Raw genomic sequence first — 21,607 nt, forward strand, 5'->3', positions numbered from 1 at the left:
GGACCACAAGGATGTTGAGAGGTTATGCAGGGAGAAAATTACAAGGGCTACAGCCCAAATAGAATTTAATCTGAGTACTGCCCTAAAAGGTGACACAAAACATTTTTACAAATACATCAGCAAGAAAAGGAAGACTAAAGATAATTTCCATCCTTCACATGATGCACAGGCAAACATATGACAATGGATGAGGAAAAGGTAGTAGTACTTTGCCCCAGTTTTTAAGAGTAAGACCAACAGTCCTCATGGTACCCAGACAGGGACGGAGAGCAGAATGAAGTCCCCGTAACCCAGGAGGAAACAGTCAGTGGCCTGCTACACCACTCAGACACTCACACTTCTACAGGCCCCAATGGGATCCCACACAAGGGTACAGAGGGAGCTGGCAGAGGAGATTGCCAACTCACTTTCATAGAATCATTAAGGTTGGAAAGGCCAAGATCGAGTCCAACCTTTGAATGATCATCACTTTGTGAACAAAGCCACAGCACTAAGTGCCACACCCAGTTATTTCTTGAATACTTCCAGGGGTGGTGACTCCATACTTCCCTGTGCAGCCTGTTTCAAGACTTAACCACCCTTTTTGTGAAAAATTTCTTCCTGATGTCCAACCTGAACCTTCCCTGGTGCAGCCAGAGGCTAAGTCCTCTTGGCCTGTCACAGGTTATCTGAGAGAAGAGGATGACCACCAACAACCTCATTTCAGGTAGTTGTTGAGGGTGATAAGGTCTTCCCTGAGTCTCCTTTTCTCCACGTTAAACACCCTTGGCTCTCTCATCTGCTACTCACTTACTTTCTAGACCTTTCCCAGCTCTGCTGTCTTTCTCAGGACACATTCTCTGAGTCTCCTTTTCTCCACATTAAACACCCTCAGCTCTCTCATCTGCTACTCATATCACTTACTTTCTAGACCTTTCCCAGCTCTGCTGTCTTTCTCAGGACACATTCTAACACCTCAATGTCTTTCTTGTCATGAGAGGCCAGAACTAGACACAGGATTCAAGGCGTGGCATCACCATTGCTGAGCACCACAATCACTGCCCTGGTCCTGCTGGCCACATTGTTTCTGATCCAGGTCAGAATGCCCAGACAAAAAGGGAACTCTGGAGCACACTGCCCTCAAATGAAGGTGACAAGAACAAACCTGTTCAGCTTTGGGAATTATAACCCTCTAACTAGGGTTATAGACCTGGAGATACACAGCTTCCAAAGGGATAGCAGCCACTTTGGATCTCACTGGGAGACTTACTCATGAAACTTACTGGGACTGGAAACCTGGAGGAGAATAAACCCAGCAAATGTTTGTTTACCTTAGACCTCCTGTTGTATGTTCTTACTGCCTATGGATGAAAGGAGCTGTATAATTAAATACAAACCATATGCTGCTATCAGAAAAAAAAAGCAAAAGCTGCCACCACCATGTCCTTGCAAATCAACAAGACAGGAAAGAGGCATCAGGACTTGGACATGAAGCTAGCACCAGTTCCATGATCTGTCAGATGGAGCACTTCTACATTATCTCTACAGTTAAAACGCCCAGCAGAGCCCAGCATCCTACAAATGAGGGCATGACTTCATGCTCAAAGCACAGGAAAGGTCTACAAAAAGGAAGGGAAAAAAACCCCAAAAAACAAACAAGCCCAAACCAAAGAACAACCTTGCAACCAGTTTCATAACAATGATTCTACTTTGGTTTCAAGGATGACTTTGTGTTTAGCTTCCTCATTCCTGCTTTCCACACTGAGAACACATGCCAGCAGGGTTATCTGCCTAATGCTGCACAGCCTTCCCTCCTGCGCAGAGGCTGAACGAGCCCCCAACAACCACTTCTAGTGGAGACTGCAAAAACAAAGCAGTGGTCTTTAAGAAGATTCCAAGACTTTTTGTAAGGGGGGTAAAAAAAAACCCCACCACTGCAAGGACTTTTAGTTCAGCAGTCTTGAATATAATGGCACAAAACCATAAAATTAATTCATACAACTGAGACTCCCGAAAGACTTCTGCTGGAAGCAAACAGAGTCTTTGAGAAGCATCACTCCAAGGCAGGGCTCCCCTGAAGAGCAGACCACTTCCGAGTCGGATTGGGTCTGTCTTAATTTGTCACAGAAATGCAGGACAGCCTGCAGAGTAGAGCCTGACTTGGAAATAGCAGGGGAAAAGTTTCGGTTTTTTGAAAGCTATGTTAAAAACAATGGAAAGTGAAATTATTCAGTTACTACAGTTGCAGTGCTGAGATGCAGAGAGCACAGGCCATTTGATATCTATCCTTTAGATCGTGCAAGTTGTCTCTCTTCTAGTAGGGCAGATCAAGATTACTGAAAGCTCAAATAACATTTTCATAGGTTATGCTCTTTAAGTACAAATGCGCCCTGATTTCTAAACATTTTCTTTTTTAGAGCATCCAAAATACTATATGGATACAATTGACTAAGGAGTATTTAGCAGGCCCTTCGGGCCAACCAGAACGTCCTCAGAGGTCCCATATATTTCGTGTCACGCTGTTTTTGATGCATTTCTGTTATCTAAACAGAGAGCGCTCCATAAGCATTGCTGTAACTAAAGCAAAGAACTTTCTAAGATCTTTTCAAGGTAACTTTTTCAGATAAAGACCTGCACCAAAATAAACGGCGATGGGGAATGACACAGAACACACCAAACCGTGAGGCGATGCAGGCTGGTATTCCCAAAGGCCGGCTCTCAGCACGCTGCCGCGGCCCCGGGACCAGGGCTGGTGCCGAGCCCCCTTTCAGCCGGGGGGCGGCCGGGAGCGGGGGGCGGGCCGGCTGCTTCTCCACACACCGCTAACGGCTTGCCCCGAACACTCGGCTCTCCGCTTTTTTTAATTTTCCTCCACGGAACACCACTCCCCAGCGCTTTCTCCGCTCCTCCCAGCAGCTCCCGGCCAGCAGCGGCTCCCCCCGCCGCCTCTCCGGGCCCAGAGCCCAGCGCTGCCCGCCAGGCCGCGCTCTCCCCACCCCCACCCGCACTCACGGCCTCCTCGGTTCTCCTGGCGCCCCTGGACACCGCGGCCCTGGCGGACCCGGACCGCGTCCATACGCGGTGGCTTCTGAGCGCGGGGGACTCCAGGGAAATGAACTCGGAGCTGGAGTCCAGGAGGTCGAAGGGGGGCCGCCGGCAGCGGCTGTCGCGGGCAGCCATGCGGGGCGGGCGGGCAGCGCTGCTCCGCAGGACCACCATGGCGAGGGGGTCGCGGCCCCGCGCACCGCCCGGATCCCTCCGCCGCGCTGCCTCCCGCTCCGCTCGGCCCCGCGGCCGCTGCTCCCGGCCCGCGCGGCGGAAGGGCACTGGCGCACTGCGGTCCCCGCGCCACAGACGTTTGGCGCCGAAAACTCGGAGCGCTGCGCCGGCGGCGCGGGGCGGAGCGCAGCGGAGCGGGGCTGGGCTGGCTCGGCGGCCCCGCCTCGTCCTGTCCGGCCCCGCCTGAGGGGCCCCTGCACCTCCCGCCGCCGCTCCGGCCGTACCGGCGAAGTGCCCGCGCCGAGCCGCGATGGCCGCGGTTTCCTCGGGGACGGCATAGCGGCTGCTCCCGCCGGGCCCAGCGCTTCCTGCGCCGCCCTCAGCCCCGCTCAGACCGGCCATGGCGCGGCCCGAGGCTGGTTATGAGGCGGCGGTGCCGCCCCGCCCCGCCTGCACCTACACCAGCTGCTACTGGTAAGGGAGACGGACGGACGGACGGGCCGGTCGGTGCCCCCTCGCACTGCCGTGAGGCGCCGGGGCCACCGGCGGGAATGGCGCGGCTGCGGGCTGATCGCACTCCTGGGCTCGCTTCTCGTCACGAAAAACGAAGTTGGAGGAAAACAAAATAAATAACCGGTTTTGTGTTTTGCAGCGAAGAAAATGTTTGGAAGCTTTGTGACTACATCAGGAGTCAGGATCGGTACCCCTTAGAAGAATTTTATGCTGTTTTCATATCCAATGATAAGAGGATGGTGAGTCAATGGGATGTGATCAGAGGCAGCTGTGGAAAGGCTCGGGCCTTCAGACCGCAGCCCAGCGTAGGTGAGAATGGTCCCAGCGATTTCCACCGCAGCCCAGTGCTGGGCAGTGAGCCTTTAGCCCACCTGTAGGTGAGATACAGTCCAAACCCCTCTTGTAGCTCACTTGGGCTCAGAGGTGTGGTGTGCCAGCCACAACACGTGAGATCTTTTAATTATGCACTGTGTCCAGGACATGGTGTCCCTGTGAGCTGTGGGAGTAACTCTGTCTGTAATCTGTCAGTTTAGAATAGTTATCTTTAAAAAATCATAGAACCACTAATAAATAACCGTAAGGTTGGAAAAGACCTCTAAGACCATCAAGTCCAACTGTTAACCTGACAGCATTATGTTCACCACTAGACAATGTCCTCAAGTCTTTTGGATGTTTCCAGGGATGGTGATTCCATCACACTTCTTTTTAATGTGGCCCAGAATAGTATTTCCAATGTCATGCTCCTGAGAAACTAGAAAAAACTTTCTTACTGCAGCACAGATGTAAGCTGAGGAAATTAATAGGTTAGCAAAGAACTAACTAATTTACCTGAAATAAATCTCTATTAATCTGAAAGATTTTGTTATTCACTTCAGGTTAATTTATAACTTTCAGATTCCACTCTGGAAGCAGAAATCTGGACATGGAGATGAGCCTGTTGTCTGGGTAAGGCATTCATTACTCCCAGTAATTCTGAGTGTGTGCCTCTGTAGTTGATAGCTGCAGGATCACACGTGGGCATATAACAATCTGTTCCATCTGAACATGAAGGAACACTTTCTGCTCTGAGGGTGATGGAGCACTGGAGCAGGTTGCTCAGAGGGGTTGTGGAATCTCCATCCTTGGAGATTTTTAGAAGCTATCCAGACACAGTCCTGGACAGTTGGCTTTAGGAGAGTATCATTGAGCAGCAGGTTGGACCAGATGACCTTTTAAAGTCCCTTCCAATTTCACACATTGCATAGTTTTACATTAATATTTATAATTCTTTTACAACAGATTTATAAATGGCCTAAATCTGGTGCTCCTTTGCACCATCCCTCATAAATTAATAGCAGTACAGTCAGTGCAACCTATAGGTGATAAGTCTTAATCATAGTAAGAATGCATAATAGATTTATGAAAATTATTATCTAGGTGTTGAGGCTGCCAGCTCTGTAGTATTGAAGATAGATGACTGTACGTGTAAGAACTGGATGGATGAACATATTTATGTAGGCCTGCCAGATGATAGAAAAGTGTAAGTTATATGTGTATTCAGGTGTCAGCAGTTAAACTGACCCATAAACAGTGGCTTTGAAGTGTCATTTGATCAATTAATGTACTTCAGTAATTGCTGATGCAGAATTCCTTGGTGACTACATCATTTATAGAGACCTTTCAGTTACCTGGCACAGAAAAAAATATTTCTTATAGCAATTTCTGTTTCTGAGATTCTGCAGAGTAATCTGCAAACTTTTGAAGTTTTCTGTTTTCTGAATCACTGACCTTCTTCCAAAATATTGGTAGCTTACAGTACAAAAAAAAAATTTAAAAAAGTTCTGGTATAAAAAGAGATCCAAGTGCTAGAGAGAAGACCTAAAAGGGAATAGCAGAGTCGGGAAAGGCCATGGCAGAATGTGGATTTCTCATAAAAAATTCATGGATTCAAAGGTCTTTTAACTTTGACATTTCAGTATATAAAACTTGTAAACTATTTTTTAATACTCTCTAATAGGTTTTTCTAAATACTGTTGAATACAGTTGTGTATGTATATTGGTCTGGTGAAGTAGATTGCCCAAATCTTTTTAATTCAAATTTCTTTGTGGTTTTAATATTGAAAGTGTCAAAAGACAGTGCTCAACCCTTTTTGTGAGTGGATTCAATGTGAATTTAAGTAAGTTGTTAAGGGCTACCTTCAGTTTAATTTTGGAAAACAGCAGTGCACATACCTGACACATAATGTCAGTAACTGCAGCATCCTCAAACCTCCACCTGTGTTTGTTACAAGGTAAGGATTAAACTGCACTGCATAACCCAAAAGTCTTGATAAAATAGTTGCCTTGAAAAAGTGTGATTAGTACCCACAGATATTTTTTCCCAGCTTCAAGAGTTGCTACAGGAAATTGTCTCACTCCTGTGGTCCTCCTGATCCGAGCTGTTTGCTGGTTTTTCAGTGGTGTGCTGGTTTTTCAGGGGCTTCTGGCAGCTGAACACTCGACACTCAAATTCACAGACCGTGTTACTGCAACAGGTACAAAATCTCTTATTAGAAGAGATCACTAGGTAAATTTAATGTTAACCTGTCATTTTATCTTGTGAGTTTAGTTATGACTGGGTCTAATAAAAAATGCTTAACCAAAAAACTTTTGCGTTTTGGTGTGGAACATGAGAGAGATTTTCTGTTTTCTTAGGAGTAGTGTACACTTTAGTTTGCTGTTTTGGTTTAAATCAAAGGAGGCTGCAAAGAAATGGGGAGAATAGCAAGGTTTCTGGAAGAGCAGATGGGCAAAACAGACATTTCCACATCTCTCTCCTGGTGCCAGAAAAGTTAGAGGCTTAATATTCAAGGACAGCAAGCAAGTTTTAAAAAATGGATCTGAACTTATGCTTTTAGGAAGATCTTTTTTTTTTTCCACTCTCTTTGCCAGTTTCTTATTAATTGCTGTTTAACTAATGGCAAATCCCCTTCTTCCCAGGACTACCATGTTGTTCTACTTCATCTTTCCAGCGGGGAGCAGAACTTCATTTATGATCTTGACACAGTGTTGCCATTTCCATGTCCTTTTGATGTGTACAGTGTAGAGGCGTTTAGGTTGGATGACAGCCTTCGTCCAGAGTTTCACAGGTGATGACATGAAATATAAAGACTATGGATGTTATTTTATAAAATCAAAGTTGAAGTTCTCTTTGTGTGTGCATAGTAACAGAGGTTTCTTTACTATACTCCAGTAAGATAAATGCTCTGTGTTACTTTTCTAAAGCTCTTTACCTTAGTCATCAAAAGCCTTTTTCTTTCCTACAGTAGCTTCATGTTAACAACTTGGCCCAACGTTGCTGGTTTGTGTATTTAGTAACATTAGTGCTCCTTAATGAGAGGAAAGTGCTCTTATTTTGAGTGATTAGTGCAGTATTGTGTACATGCATCTTTTAATTCAATTTTGCATTTTGTTTTTAGAAAAATCAGAATGATTCGAGCAGATTTGTACTTGAAGACATTTGCTTCAGACAGATCTCATATGAAGGATGCAAATGGGAAATGGCAGAAACCTCCTCCTCCATACCCTTGCATTGAAACTGCAGGTGAGCTCCCTGAACTCCTTCATGCTTACAGTGCTGAATGAACTAGTCCAGGATGCACATGGGAAATAAATCACTTCTATAACATTTGTCCAGCCAGCTTATTACTTCATATGGGAAAAAAATAGGGCTATGAGGCATTTGGTGCTCTCTTTTTTGAACACAGTCCAATGTGCCTTCTGGCCTTTACTGGTATCAAACATTAGATACTGATATTCATAAACTGAGCAGAGAATGACAGGTAAGTAATACTGTTCTCTTGTTACAGCAGGGAACTGAAGCAGAAAGGCCAAATAACTTGCTTAGGGGTCACAAAATTTTTCACACAGTGATAATACCACACTCTAGCGCACAGATCCCATTCTGGCAAAGTAGTGTTGGCAGGAGGAAGTTTTCAGACTCTGCTTAGTGTGGTGGGTTTGCCTGCATGAAATGTTTGAGGTTTCTGTACCACGGGAATCGACCCCAGGATGTTTTAATTCACTGGCAAGTTGGCAAGTTTTTCCCTAAGTCTTAAACCTCGTTGAAGTGATAGCCTAGCTGAGAGACTCTGGGCCAGGCAGGGAGAGAGGTAGACTGCAGCTCTAGTCTGTAGAGCTGCTTAAAGCATTCTTATCACACAGCATTTCAGCTTGTTCTAATCATCTGTTTTGCAAGCTGAGTAACATTTGCCACGTGTGTTTGTTTGTTCTTTCATTTTCTTCCAAGGAAAGCATGGTGACATTTTGCTTTGAAAGAGTTTGAAAGAGTTTTCATGTTACTGCTCTGCATGTTTGGTTTTGTTGATTTTTAATAATGCAGTACTGCTGTGTGTTTATGTTAGAGAAGAGAGGGTCAAAAAAGCATGGTTCTGTCTTTTAGGTCCAAATGGTTTTAAGCTGCTGGGAAATTAATTGTCAGTCTTTGCTTTGTCTTCTAAGGAAGTTTGGTGTTTCACATGAGAGTAGAAATTAATTATGAGAGTGAGCAGGGACACAGATGTAGTCTTTGTTATGAGGCTTTAGGTGTTTCCTAGACAATCCAGGTTATGAAGCACCTTGAATTCTAACTCTTGGTTATTATTTTCAGCAGAGTTTCATGCAAAAATATTGTAGGGAGAGTAGGATTCCTGAACTACAGTGAATGGTTGTTCTCTGTTAGCTGGAGCCTCATAGGTGTTGAGAACGTTTTGTCTGTGGAAACCTTGTTTTGATAGCTGAGAGCTAATGAAAGTGTGAGGAATATAGATGAGGTCAGACCAGGAAAGCAAAAAATTCTATTCAAACCAAAGGAGTAAAAACCTTTACTTGTGGGTAGCAAGTTACATAATGACTCAAAGAGTTGTGGATGTGTACATGTATCTCTAGCTGGAGTAAATGACTCTACAGCTGCTCCTGTAACTCTCCCCTTGCCTGTTGTGTCTGGCTGAGCTTTCCCTCACTGGTGAGCAGCAGCCACAGGCCTCAGCCAGCCTCCAGATTCTCAGTGATGCTGGTAGATAGTGAAGGATATGTAGCTCTTACTTCCTCTTATGCTTTCATTCTTTGCTCTATACCTTGCAGAAGGAAATGTCCGTAGGTCATCCAGTCCAACATCTGCCCAAAACAGGTTTTCCTCAGGTCTCTGTCCAGTCTGGCCTTGAGCACCTCCAGAGATGGTGATTCCACCACTTTCTGGACAGTGTTCCAATGTTTGACCACTGTCATGGTAAACAAGCAATGAATAAAAAATCCTAGTATATAATGTGAATTTCAGATTTTACAACTTGCAGTTTTTCATTTCTTGTCCTGTTGCTAGGCTTCTCCAAGAAGACTCTGGCTCCATTGTCCTACAGGATCTACAGGTAGATGTAGGCCGTAGTACATTCATCCCCTTAGTCTTCTCTTTTTAAGACTGAAGAGACCCAGTTCTCTGAGCCTCTCCTTGAATAATGTTGTCCTGCACCAAACAACTTGATTTTCCTCTTCTGGGCCTACTCCAGTATGTCCATGTTTTGAGTTTGTTGTTGTTGTTTGATGTGCTCTGCTCTCCTGGTCAGTTGGCTGAAATAAACTTGTTACCCTGCACCCACTGAAGGTGAAAAGTCGTTCACTAGGGAGCTTCAAGGTCTGAGCCAGAACCAGACTAGATTGTCTCAGATCTAGGACGTCCAGTTTAAGTTTTGGTTCCTCCAGCTTTACTCTTTGTCTTCCCTTTGTATTCACTTGAGATACTTTGTAATGACGTGTGCTTCAATGTGCACAGTGCTGTGAGTCTGTGAGGAGTCTGGGTCCAACTGGAGTGTCTCAGCACAGTTTTATCAGGCATAAAGCTGCCTTATTTTTAACTTGATGTAAAACTGGGTGGCAGACCTTTTGTTATCATAAAAGAGCCTGGGGTATTAATGTTCGTGTCCATGCCAAATTCCATTGCAGATAACTGTTTTCTCCCTGCCGTTTCACTTAGATAGAACATTCTGCTTTCCATGTTGATTTGTGTTTGCATAAGATTAAATGACTTACATATTTCATGTTAGAGGTGACTGCAGTATAATGGCTGACAGAACTGACCCCATATTGTTTTAATAGCAATTTATTTGTGAGGCACATTTCTATCAGAGAAGGTTTGTTTTGTTTTTTGGATTTTTTTTCCCCTTTCATTTAGAGTAGCCAAATTCCTAAGCTTTTAAGAAGATGCAAGGTTTTATATTCCTTCTGTTTCCTATGTCTTCTTTGATGTTTGTGGCAGTTTGACCCTGCCTGGATGCCAGGTGCCCACCAAAGTTGCTCAGTCACTCTCACCCGCAGCTATACAGAGGAGAGAAAATGCAATGAAAACTCGTGAGTAAAGATAAGGATGGGGAGAGATCACTCACTGATTACTGTCATGGGCAAAACAGACTTGACTTAGGGAAATTAGTTGAATTCATTACCAATCAAAATCAGAGCAGGATAATGAGGAGCAAAATAAATCCTAAAAACACCTTTCCTCCACCCCTCCCTCTTTACCATCTTAGCTTTATTCCCAATTCTCTACCTCCTCCCTATCCCCTCAGTGGGGAATGGGGGTTGCAGTCATTACAGGTTGTTTCTGCCACTGCTGCTCCGGGACAGGGGTCCTTCCCTTGCTCCAGTGTTGGGTTCCTCTCATGCAGTTCATTAAGAACTTCTCCAATGTGAGTCCATCCCATGGGCTGCTGATCTTCATGAACTGCTCCAGTGTGGCTCCCTTTCCAGAGGATGCAGTTCTTCAGGAACAGGCTGCTCCTGCATGGATCCCCCATGGGGTCACGAGTCCTGCCACCAAACCTGCCCCATCATGACTCCTCTCTCCATAGGTCTGCAGGTCCTGCCAGCAGCCTGCTCTCTGCCCCAGCATGACTCCTCTCTCCATAGGTCTGCAGGTCCTGCCAGCAGCCTGCTCCAGCATGGGCTTCCCTTAGGGATCACAGCCTCCTTTCAGGCATCCACCTGCTCCAGCCTGAGGCTCCTCCAGGGGCTGCAGGGGCACAGCTGCCTCAGCATGATCTTTACCATGGTCTCCAGGGGAATACCAGCTCTGGTGCCTGGAGCACCTCCTGCCCCTTATTCTTCACTGACCTTGGTGTCTGCAGAGTTGTTTCTCTCACATATTCTAACTCCTCTCTGGCCACAATTACTTCTGTGCAGTAGCTTTTTAAAAATTTCTTAAACCAAGAGGTACTACAACAATTGCTGATGGGTTCAGCATTTGCCAGAGCTGGGTCCATCCTGGTGCTGGCTCTGTAGGGGAAGCTTCTAGAGGAGCCAGCCCTTCAAACCTCCCCTCTACCAAAACCTTTTGGAATTGAATTGAGCAATTTTTATCATTAACAAATTAAGCATTTTTCTCCTACTAGTAACTCAAAGGGAATAAATCTTAAACTGTATTTGTCCTGCTCATGGGGTTGCAAAATAAATCACCAAAATAAGCTTACGTGGAGTCATAAATTCCAGTCTATGCCTAAAAAAATTAAAGCTGGCACAAGGTGATTTTTAAAAGCATTTTTCTAAAAGACAAACTCCAGTCCAACCAATAAAGCAACAGTAAAAAAAAAGCCCTCTCAGACTCCTCAGTATCTCCTCAGAACTCACATGCTAAGCATTAGCCTCTTGGATCTGGCTCTGCCCTAGCTGTTTCCCAGAGTTAGGCCTCTGTGTCTTTTACTGGCATTGTTCTGGCCTCTGTTCTGCTCTAGCCATGGATGCCAGGAGAGGCTGGCCAGCTTAACTGGCTGCACAGTGCTTTCTCACCCTGCCCTGTTCTCAAAGCTGCTCTGCTGGAATAAACCTGAGCTGCAGAGCATTCCCCTGGTCCCACCTGTTTGCCAGTGACCTCCTGTTGAAAGAAAACAGGATATTTTTCTCAAATAATAAAATATGAGATTTGGTGAGCAGATTCATTATTCTAGAGCTGGTGAGCCTAACTTTGGGTTTTCTTTTAAGTCTTATTTCCACAAATTAATGAGGCCTGATTCTGTTTAGTTTATGACTTAGGATGAGTTCAGCCCTCCTTACTGCAAGCCTGTGTAAAATACAGCTTGCACAGTGCATTTCAAAATTACTCTGAACAGATGGTCGTGTGGCTTATGTGCAAGTGTTAGCAGCAGCTCTAACACTGAAAAGCACTGGTTTGAATTTCAGTTCTCCCAAGGTGTTCAGTAGCACACTTGCTGGATTGATTTGTAAAAGCTTTTTGTTCTTTTTATTATTAATAAAATCCCTGGTAGTCAATAATGATGGGTTTTTTTCTTTCCTAATTTGAAGAGCGTGAGTAGGACAGCTGAGAAGTTCTGGAGACCCTGTGTATCAAACATACATGTAACAGGAAATGTGTTAGACAGAGATCCAGCAGATGTCTGCAGTTGCTTTCTGTATCCTCTCTGAAGTAGCAACAGGATCCTAGTGAAAGTGAGAAGGCAGTGATAGGGATACAAGTAGCTCCTATGCACTTCATGGAAACCTTCTGCTCTCATTAGAGAATAAAACTCCAGTCTGTAAAGTTAGGTCCTTGTTAAATAAGCTTTTGTGGAAGTAATGAATAAAGTCAGGTAGATACAATAAAGACACAAATAAGAAGTATTTAAATTGCCAGAGTGGCTTGCTGAAATTACAGCACTTTCTATAAAAGATAATTTAAAGTGCTGAGCTGTGTTTCACATTGAGATCAACCAGCATGGTTTGCACAGTCAGTTATATCACAGGGGTGGAGACAGCAGCCCCCAGCTGAGAGTGGGAAGAGTCCTTCTGACTTATCTCCCTGCTCAGGCAAGGGAGGAGGATCTGAAGAGAACTGTAAACACCTACACAAGTCTGTGAAGAGTCCAACTTTCTTTTAGTTGCCCCCAAGGTTTTAGGCATCAGCAGAACTGATGTTGGAGGCTTTGTTCCAGACTTCCTTGCTTCCAGCAGCCCTTGGGCAGCTGTCGTTATGCCGAGTTAGTCCAAGGTCTGTGAGCCAAGCTGAGGCTTGGCTTAAACACTGCTTTCTAACTACTGTTGGCAGAAGCCACAAGTATCATGGCTAACAATGCCTGGGATAGTGAGTGGCCTTTTATTTCATCCCTGCTTGGGGTAAAAGTGGCAGACTTGATTTAAACAAAAACAAAGTTATGCAGGAATCCCAGAACGGGCCAGATAGGTCTCATTTGTGGGGGTGTGTAACAAAGTTTGGTCAAAGAGGAAGATGAGCTCTAGGCATTGCACAAGTGCAAGCTAGTATAACAGTCACAGCACCTGGGGGGAACTGCAAGGGTAGTGTAAATCTTAAAATAATTCTGCTACTATTGGTCTTGTAAAAATGTTGAAGGATACATGCTCCGTGCTTTTGTGGAGAGATCATCTTGTTTGCCAGCTGTAGCATCCAGGTGTATCTTTTCTAAATTCTGATGTTTGTCAATCTTATCTGCTTCGGGAAGAGGACTTTGTAGTATTCTCATGCTTTGCCGGGCTCTTCCCTAACGCTGTAAGGTGTAACACGACATGTATAGCCTTCTGATAGAGCCCACGAGGAAAGAGCAGCATGAGGGGCTGTTATTACACGAATAAAACGGGAGAGGTCTCACTAAGTTTTTCCCTACGGATACCTCCCGTGCTGCTCCAGTGCCATCTACCGACAGGTTCTTAGGCCGCTCTTCATAGGAATGGACTTGTTTGCTTTGGTAAAACAATCTGCCACAATCCTTCCGAAGTTAGAGAATATTTCATTTCCTGCAGGCATTGTGGCAGCAACTTCCACTTTGTGAACAGCAGCTGTAACTACTGGAACAGCCCTTTGGACTGCTTTGCCATTCACAGAACAGTTTTATGAATTATTTTAGTATGCTCAATGCTCATAAAGCAGAGAATTATGTATTCATTTAATCTTAACATATATGAAGAACCACATTAATTTTGAAAAAGCATCTGGGAGGAAAAGAGCAGTTTGAAACTGGAAAACAGACTTAACAGTCTACCAGCAAGCAAGAGCTGTTACCCACTACAAATTTGTTCTTCACCTATGACAGCAAATTGCTGAGCTTGCGCTATCTTAAATTCCCATATAGGCAGAAATGGTCCCATTCTGTCAGACTCACTTCAGCAGTAGGACCATGCTTGGCTGGACATAAGGATTTTCCATATACAGAGTTCAAAAAGGTTAAAAAGATCTAGGGGCCAGACCTCAGAAAGGGTGAGAGTTGGGATTAGGCAAATCACAAACCTGTGCTGTAGTGCAGACGTGGTGTAAACAGAGGCCTTCAGGGGCTGGATTATGCCTGGTACTCCTTGGACTGGGGTTCCTGAATATCATCTTCCTTTCCTTGCTTACACTGTCCAATGGTAACCTAGTTACACAAGCATTTTGCAGCTGAAGCAAATTCCATCCTTTGGATTTTATACTCTATTCATTAGAGACTCCTCTTGTTTGATTCTTAATCCTTAAATGCACACATGAATCATCTGTGGTAAAGTAAATACTTAATACAGTGGAGAGCTGTTAACAGTAAATCTCTAAAGTAAAACTGTAACAGTGGCTTTACCACTCTGTTCCTTAAACTCATTCTCAGCCAGTTTTCTTTTAATGATCATTTAAAAAGATTATTTGTGCACATCATTGGTAAGAAGTTAAAGCAACAAGCCCCACAGATGTTTGTCATCAGAACTGAACCTCTGATCATAATGGTTCTGAGTCAGCAAAGCTTGTACCAGGCCAGCTCCAGAAAAAGGATGAATAAGGCACCTAAACCCAAAACTGCACACCAGCACTTTTCCAGTGATCTCTCTGGGATCCATGAATGGGACAGAACATCCCTCCTGCAGGGAACAGAGCAGATTAAATCCTGGCAAAGAGCAGTCATGGTTACTTTTCTCTTGAAACCATACCAGTTAGACTTTTCCCCCTGACTTAATTCTGTCATTCAGGATTAATAAAAAATAAGTATTTGCCCCCAGCCTACTTTGTGCTCCTCTTCACCTGAGCATCCCTCTAGGCTGGGGACTGGGTTAGGTCACACATCTCCTCCCCTCTGCATATTCTGGCCCTGCAGTGGGCCCATGTTCAGCAAAGAAAACGTTCAGGACTGGAGGGAAAACAAGTGCTGTAATCTGGAGAGTGACAAACTGCAGGTTTGCCAAGGGGGTAATCACTTCTGAGAGACAATGAGCAACTTGCAGTTCTGACTGCTGCTGTGAGCCCGTTCCTCTGTGGTCAGTGCAAAAGTTGACTCCATTGACCTTGGTTGAGAACTTAAAAGCAGGGGAGATATTATTCACCCATTTAAGTCAGCCCATTTGTGTGAATGCAGGAAGACTGCATTGCACTTCCCTGTGTTGGTTGTTATTTGCACTCCAGTTCTCTGACACTACTTGACCCTTCTAGGCTGCTGTTCTAGGGAAAAATCTTATCCACACATGAGAGTTTTTAGTGACTTACTGGATGCTCACTGATCCTGTAATGTGATTATTGCCTTGGGCAGAGAGGGGAATGGGGGCAAAAGCAATGTTTCAGAGACTGGAAATAGATGTTTCTGTACTCTGTACAATTTGCAGAATCTTGCTGGAGTGAACTGAACTACTGAAGAGGGGTTTGGAATGTTTTCTTGAAAGATGTATACCTGTGCTACAGAACCTGCATCAGGAACTGAAATATTTCCCTTTTCTGGTCCTTTTTTAGATTCCAAGATGAACTTGGATGATTTCATCAGTATGAATCCCGAAGTGGGATGGGGCTCAGTGTTCTCCCTTTCAGACTTTGTGCATCGATTTGGCAGTCAGACTGATTACTCCTTGGAAGGACAGTAAAGTGAACAAACTTCTTCTGGTTCTGAGTGGATGTATTTTGTTTTGCTGCTCTTACACTGTATTTATGGTTTACATATCTGTACATGGAATAGGTATTTGGAAAAATAGAACATTCAGACAGAAATATCATGAACTGAATAAAACCCTTTATTTTAATTATGTAAGAATGCACTTGGTTTTTAATGTCAAATCAAAGGCAGACATGCCACCATAAGCATATTGCTATTCTAGCTACTGTGAAGAAACTGAAAATAGCTGCAAAAAAAGCTTTTGGAAAAATATATACATAAAATACTGCATATTGTAGACTAAATTGCTATGTGTTGTTACATTTTAAAAGTGAGACATGATTTTTTCATGTTGTGATTGCTGTCAATTATATGTAAACAGTGCATCTCAGTTTCCTCACTAGCTTTACTGATTAGTCCTTATTTAGCAGAAGTGTAAAGGGAAAATTGACTTAGTAGTTCAGTTGTGAACTCCCATGCACTATGTTAAACCAGGTAAGTATCCAGGTTTCTGTGCTGTACTGGGGAGGATTAAATCCTGCCATATCAGTGAAATGTTCTAGTGCTGACAGTTCCTGGAAGATGAAGTTGCTATTTTTGCTTCTCATGCTGGCTGTGCATTCTCACCTGTTCCCATCTTCTTGCACTTGGTGTTTGTTTGGCCTTGTGGTAATTTAGGGTAATTCTGACAGAAAGCAGGAAGTTTTGTTGAGGTTTTTTTTTTTCTGCTTCATGGTTCCTTGAGCTGGCCTGCCATGAGGTCAGACAGCTGCTCCTGCTGGTGTAAAGAAATCAGCAGGGCCATATGGCTGGGGGGAAGGGAGTGAGAAAGCCTCCCTGTTCAGGGTTGTCTGCTGCTGAATATCCTTAGAGGTGATACCAAGCTGCATCCCTGCAGGGCCTCCCAGGAAAGCCATCGTGCTGACTGAGGGTTTGGAACAGTCTCACACTTCCATATTTAGGGCATATTTAGAGTGCCTTAAATATGGAATTGCAGAAACAGGCTAAAATGAGGTCTTTAATTCTCAGCATTGGACCTGTTCTACTTTATACCCTAGCACATCATAGACTCACAGACTGGTAGAGCACAGGTTAGAAAGGGCAGGCAGTCACTGGTCCAATCTCCTGTTCAAATCAGATCAGACCAGGCTGCTCAGGGCTTTAGCCAGTCACGCCTTGGAAACCTACTGGGATTGAGACTACAATAAACATTTGTGATATACTGCATTCCTGTGAAGAAAAGCACAGTACAGCTTTTAAGTATTAAGGGATAATTTTATTTGTAAGTAAAGAAAAATATCAAAACTTGTAAGAATCTTGTATGTGTTACCTAGGTTTATTGTTATATACGTAGTGTATTACTGTATCTCTCATCAGTTCTAGAGAATTTACTCAGCATTTTAACAGCAGAGACAGCCAATTGAACAACTGGGATTGATTCACTTAATCCAGACATCTCTTTCTGTATCATAAGGGCTGCTGAATATAGGAACTTAAACTTTCTATTGCCAGATGCAGCACAGTTGGTTTCCTGTGCAGATAGACTGCTACTACACATATTCTTTGAAAGCCAGCATGGACTAATTAGGAGACCAGTTGTTGGGACACTCCCCTCTGGAGTGGGAGAGTTGATCTGCAGTTTCTGTCACTTTGAATCAACATCACCAGAAGAAACTGAGATGAAACTCGTGATTCCTGATAAACTGGTGCACAAACCCTCCCGAGAGGGGACAGCTGGATTTAACCAGATACTCCTGTGTAAAAGGTCTGATGTGTCCATGTTTGGATGAAATGGCAGCTCTTTCTGCTGGATGCAGATGTAGCAGGCACACTCTGATGGAATGAAGATGTTGGTACTTACTGGTTCTGAGTGATGTTCCTGGTTGTGACAGTGCAGAGCAGCAGCAGTTTCCCTGCTCAGCTCCGTGTAGCTGCCAGTGCACTGGGTGAGGCACAGCAGAAGAGAGAATGCAAAGATCCACGTTTCAGATGAATGGGTTGTGTTGAGCACTTCTTACCCTTCAAGTGGTTGAGTCTCATAGACACAGAGTTCCTGTGCATTGCTCAACAGGCCCTTTAAGTTGTTACAGAACATGAGGTTCTCATCCTTCCCTACTTGAGTCTGTCATTTGATTTAACCTCAGCTGGTTTCCGGTGCATGAAATCTGTGACATACTCCCTTTAGTGGGGGTCAAGACACAAGAGTCTGCCTGGTTTAATCTAGTTTCAGCATCAAGGCTGTAAAGAAGAACAGTCACAACAACCATTTCAGAATATGCAAGTTTAAAAAAAATCAATGTGAAGAGTTAGTCCTTTTTCTCTGTAATCATTCTGAACAGGTGCTTAATTTTACATGTAGCAGGCTGGGTGTGTGTGATTATAGCTTTTCTATAATTAATCACCTTTTTGTGGCTCTTGTAAAAAGTTGTTGTTCCAGAGGGATCAGTAGAAGCCAGAGAATTATTTAATTCAGTGCTGAGGATGGTGGTAGTGTGATGCTGTCTCCTGTGTGATAGTGTGGTGCTCTAGCCCATCAAGTCTGGGGGCATTTCATCACCTTTCAGGTGGGCATGGTATCAGAAGGAAAGAATTCAGGAATATTTCAAGTGCTCATTTCGGGCCTGAAATACAAAAATAAGCTACTCACTTCACTGTAATTATCAGAAACCAGCTCTTTTCTGGTGCTGATTAGTCCTAGTGTCCCATTAGAGGGACTAAGTGACTTCCCTCCCCTCTTTGATCCTTTCTCCAGGTAACCCTAGTCCTGATTATTTTGTGGAACTTCTGTGTTTAACCTTTGCTGTCAAACCCATATTTGATGCATGAGGTGGCCCCACCAGTGTGGTTTCCCCACTGAACACCACAGTAAGTTGCAGACAAAAAAGCAAAGTTTGCTGAGAGCCACTTTGCTGTGTACCTGCAGAAGTACAAGCAAAGAACTTCCACTGTAAATCTGGTGGCAAGGAGGCAACTTCATTGCCAGACATCACCAATTGTCAGCTCTGTGATCAGTGATGTGTTTAAGCACCTAAGATTCAAACAAGTTCATACCACAGTCATAGGTACGTGTGTGGGGTACATTGTATGGCAGAGCACAACTGCTGGTCCTCAGGTGAAGCTCCAGGCTGGCCAGTGCAGCCACCCAGCTGAAGTGGTGCTGGGGAGAGCCTCACTCCTTGATGCAGGGGAACTGGGCTCATGCCACTGAGAGATAGGAAATAACAGGAAAGCACTGATGGCTGATTGTCTGGGGTGCACTGGCACAACAGGATCAGCCTGTGCTCACTTAAACTCTATGCTGTCCATAGCCCTTGAAACTTTTAATCTTTACTGTGTTCAGAAGCTTTCCCACTGTGTCCAGGACAAAGATGTGCTGCTTACGCACTTTCAGTACAGTGATTTCCTAGTGCATCTTAGCTTTCCATTCCCTTTCAGCCTTCTTTACCTTGTCCTTTTCCATAGTGATGTCTTTCTTTTGTCCAGTTATTGCAGTTTTTATGAGCTTAGAGCCCCTAAGTGGTGGCTTTTTGGACTAGGTGATCCTTGAGTAAGGCATTGAAGAAAGCAAGGAGAAACCTTCCTGCTCTCAGGTCGGTTACTCACAATCCCACAGTGTCCCAACTTCTGTATTTAGTTGATCACTGGAAATTCTCCAAGCCTTTTATTTCTAGACATCATAGGGCGAGACTCTGATAGCCTTATAATGGGGGCATATCCCATCTCACATGGTTCCTCCCATCTCCAGTAGGCTATTGCAGCAGTAAGCTGCAGCACAAGATGGAACACCCACATTTCTCCTGCCTTTTTCTCTTCTTTGCTGCTGCTTTTTACCTAAGAATATAGTTTATTTGATAAATAACCTCTTTTATTCAGCTGTTTGTGGCTTTAGAAAAACAGACACTTTTTTCTGGCACACATTTGTTTGGTCAGTCCATTTTTGAAAATTTGTATGTGACCAGGTCTGTCTTGAGAAAATCCCATTTCTTGGTTGGCCAGCAGAGAGAGCAGTCAGCATTCAGTGGAAGTGCAGGTTGGGACACAGACAGAAGTGGTCCTCTGCACACTCAGCCCTGCCAGTAGCTGTTACAGTTAGAAATTAGTCATTCTGACAGCATTGCAGAGGTGCTTTGTATCCTGCAAGGTTGTGGCTGAAGGCTGAGGTATTGCCCTCGACTGCCTGAGCCTGTAATGTCAGTGCAAGCCCATCCTGCACACCAGGGGCTATATGGCAGCATTGTCACACCACAGCCAGTTTGGGTCAGCAGATCCCCCAGATACATCTGGTCACAGTTCCTACCAAAATGGGGCTGTGGCACCTCAGGATGTCAGACCAATTGGTTTGCTATCAGTTTGTATTTAGATACCTGGGGATGCTGCAATCTGATCTCGGCTGTTCAGGAAGCAAAGGGGCAATGGGATGCATTTGTATGAATCAAATTCCAGGATGAGAGCCTTGGTCAGGGCATTTTGACATGTGTGGGCTCCTCTCCTCATACCCTCATTGTCCAGCCAGAGCCTCATGCATGCTCTGAAGCACCATTGCTCTCCAAGCTTCTACTGTAAAATGGTCATATCTGGTTGGTCAGATTTTCCTTGTTAGAATGAGTTTGATCCAAATTTTCTCATTTTTCACATTTTTTCCCCCTACCTTTTTAGGAAACAACGGTTGTAGACTAAATAGCTTGAGAAAACTGTACCAGGGAGTAAGAATGAGGTGTGAAAATACCACCATGTCCCTTCAGTAGTCCCAGTTACCTTTGCACTGGGTGTCTTGCAGAACCATTACTGAGACAGTGTCCCTGACCCAGGTGGTGGCTGTCCCCCACACCTGGCGTGAGCCACACTGCTGGAGGGGAGGGCCTGCAGAGCATCACTTCGCGTGTCACCCAGCAGAGCAGATGGCTCCAGGTTTGGTGGGCTTGCCCTCCTACGACACTTTGGATTCTCAGGCTTAGAGAATCTCATCTCCTCTCCAGGTGAAACCTGTCCAGATGTCTGGCTCTCTTCAGGTAATTACCTTCTGAGGAATTTAAGGGAGAGAATGCTGGTGATTTTCTTCTGCCTTCTGGCTTCCTCCTTATGCAGGACTTGGCCCAGTTGAGGCCAAGGTTAATGAAGCACAGCCAGGGAGGGAGTGTCTGGAGACATCAGCCCAGGTTTGTGAGCTCTTCCCTGTGGAGCTCACCTCTTTTCGTTTATGATCATGGAGTCAGAAGTGAAGCACTCTGTACAAATGCAGCCTTCAGCAAGTTAAATGCAGCTGCAGTAGTGGTTCTGGAAAATCTCTTCAGTTTGACCTAAGATAAACAAATATGGTTGTTTAAGTATCCTCAATGTTTCCTTATACTTACAGTAGGAAATACCTTGGATACTGAGGGCAGTTAAAATAAATCTTACTTAGTTATCTAAGGCCTCTGGCAAGTCCCTGAGTTTCTGAGCGAGCTAAGCCACTTCCTAGGAATAAGGTGTACAAAGCTTCATTTTATAGTCATAAAAAATAGCATTAAGGACCTGGGCTGTGAGCTGCCACTCACAATGTCCAACTGAAGTGACATTATTCACCTGATACTTGTGACGAATGTCTGCTTCCTGCTCTGGAAGATGAGCAGGATGTTTCCAGTGAGCTGGATTCCTGACATTATATTACTTAAAAGCAGGAAATGCTCCTTTTGCTTGGTTCAGCATCATACCAGCCTTCCCATGCAAGGCTATATCTGGAACCCAAACACTGCAATAAGGCAGGAATCATTATATGTTATTTTTTTTCAAACAGCCTACACAGTAAGAAGATGGTAGTTATCTCAGCCTGCCCTTCTTTTTAGTATGCAATTGTGGTGGCGTGCTTCCCCCTGTCTCAGCTTGGCTGCTGAAATGGCAGCACACCAGCTCCACGCTTGGAGCCATCCCGAGAAAATGTTCTGCTGCAGCTTTTAACTGTTTAGCTGTAAAGCTCCCGCTGCTTCCGCCATTCTGACTGCCAGGGTGAAGCAAGGCTTGCCAGTCCTTGTTTATAGCAAGTGTAATCAGTTCCACTATTTACACTGTACTCATCACAGAGCACTTTGCTGTATGAA

The 21,607-nt window shown here is 44.5% G+C and overlaps 2 protein-coding genes across 5 annotated transcripts in view; one reads left to right on the forward strand and one right to left on the reverse strand.

Moving 5' to 3' along the window:
- Nucleotides 1-3,632, reverse strand: part of ATAD2 (ATPase family AAA domain containing 2) — a 31,035-nt gene extending 27,403 nt beyond the window's left edge. Inside the window, exon 1 of one of the 2 annotated variants that reach the window (XM_039715398.1) lies at nucleotides 2,992-3,632. In XM_039715398.1, the coding sequence (XP_039571332.1) occupies nucleotides 2,992-3,600 (609 nt within the window). In that variant the 5' untranslated portion in view covers nucleotides 3,601-3,632. The remainder of the gene's footprint in view (nucleotides 1-2,991) is intronic. The other variant, XM_039715399.1, reaches the window with a different exon arrangement.
- NTAQ1 (N-terminal glutamine amidase 1) lies at nucleotides 3,530-15,684 on the forward strand. Of its 3 annotated transcripts, XM_039715402.1 has the most exons (7): nucleotides 3,635-3,672; nucleotides 3,851-3,950; nucleotides 4,606-4,656; nucleotides 6,167-6,224; nucleotides 6,670-6,818; nucleotides 7,149-7,273; nucleotides 15,398-15,684. In XM_039715402.1, the coding sequence occupies exons 3-7, from the start codon at nucleotides 4,634-4,636 to the stop codon at nucleotides 15,523-15,525; spliced, it is 483 nt and encodes a 160-aa protein (XP_039571336.1). In that variant the 5' UTR covers nucleotides 3,635-3,672; nucleotides 3,851-3,950; nucleotides 4,606-4,633; the 3' UTR covers nucleotides 15,526-15,684. The 3 variants fall into 3 exon arrangements, with proteins under 3 accessions (XP_039571334.1, XP_039571336.1, XP_039571335.1); XM_039715400.1 differs by lacking the exon at nucleotides 6,167-6,224 and having other exon boundaries at nucleotides 3,530-3,672; XM_039715401.1 differs by lacking the exon at nucleotides 3,635-3,672 and having other exon boundaries at nucleotides 3,915-4,020.
- Nucleotides 15,685-21,607: the final 5,923 nt, after the last annotated feature.

The sequence above is a fragment of the Passer montanus genome, unplaced genomic scaffold (genome assembly GCF_014805655.1).
Source record: "Passer montanus isolate IOZ18808 unplaced genomic scaffold, ASM1480565v1 scaffold33, whole genome shotgun sequence".
NCBI classification, from domain to species: domain Eukaryota; kingdom Metazoa; phylum Chordata; class Aves; order Passeriformes; family Passeridae; genus Passer; species Passer montanus.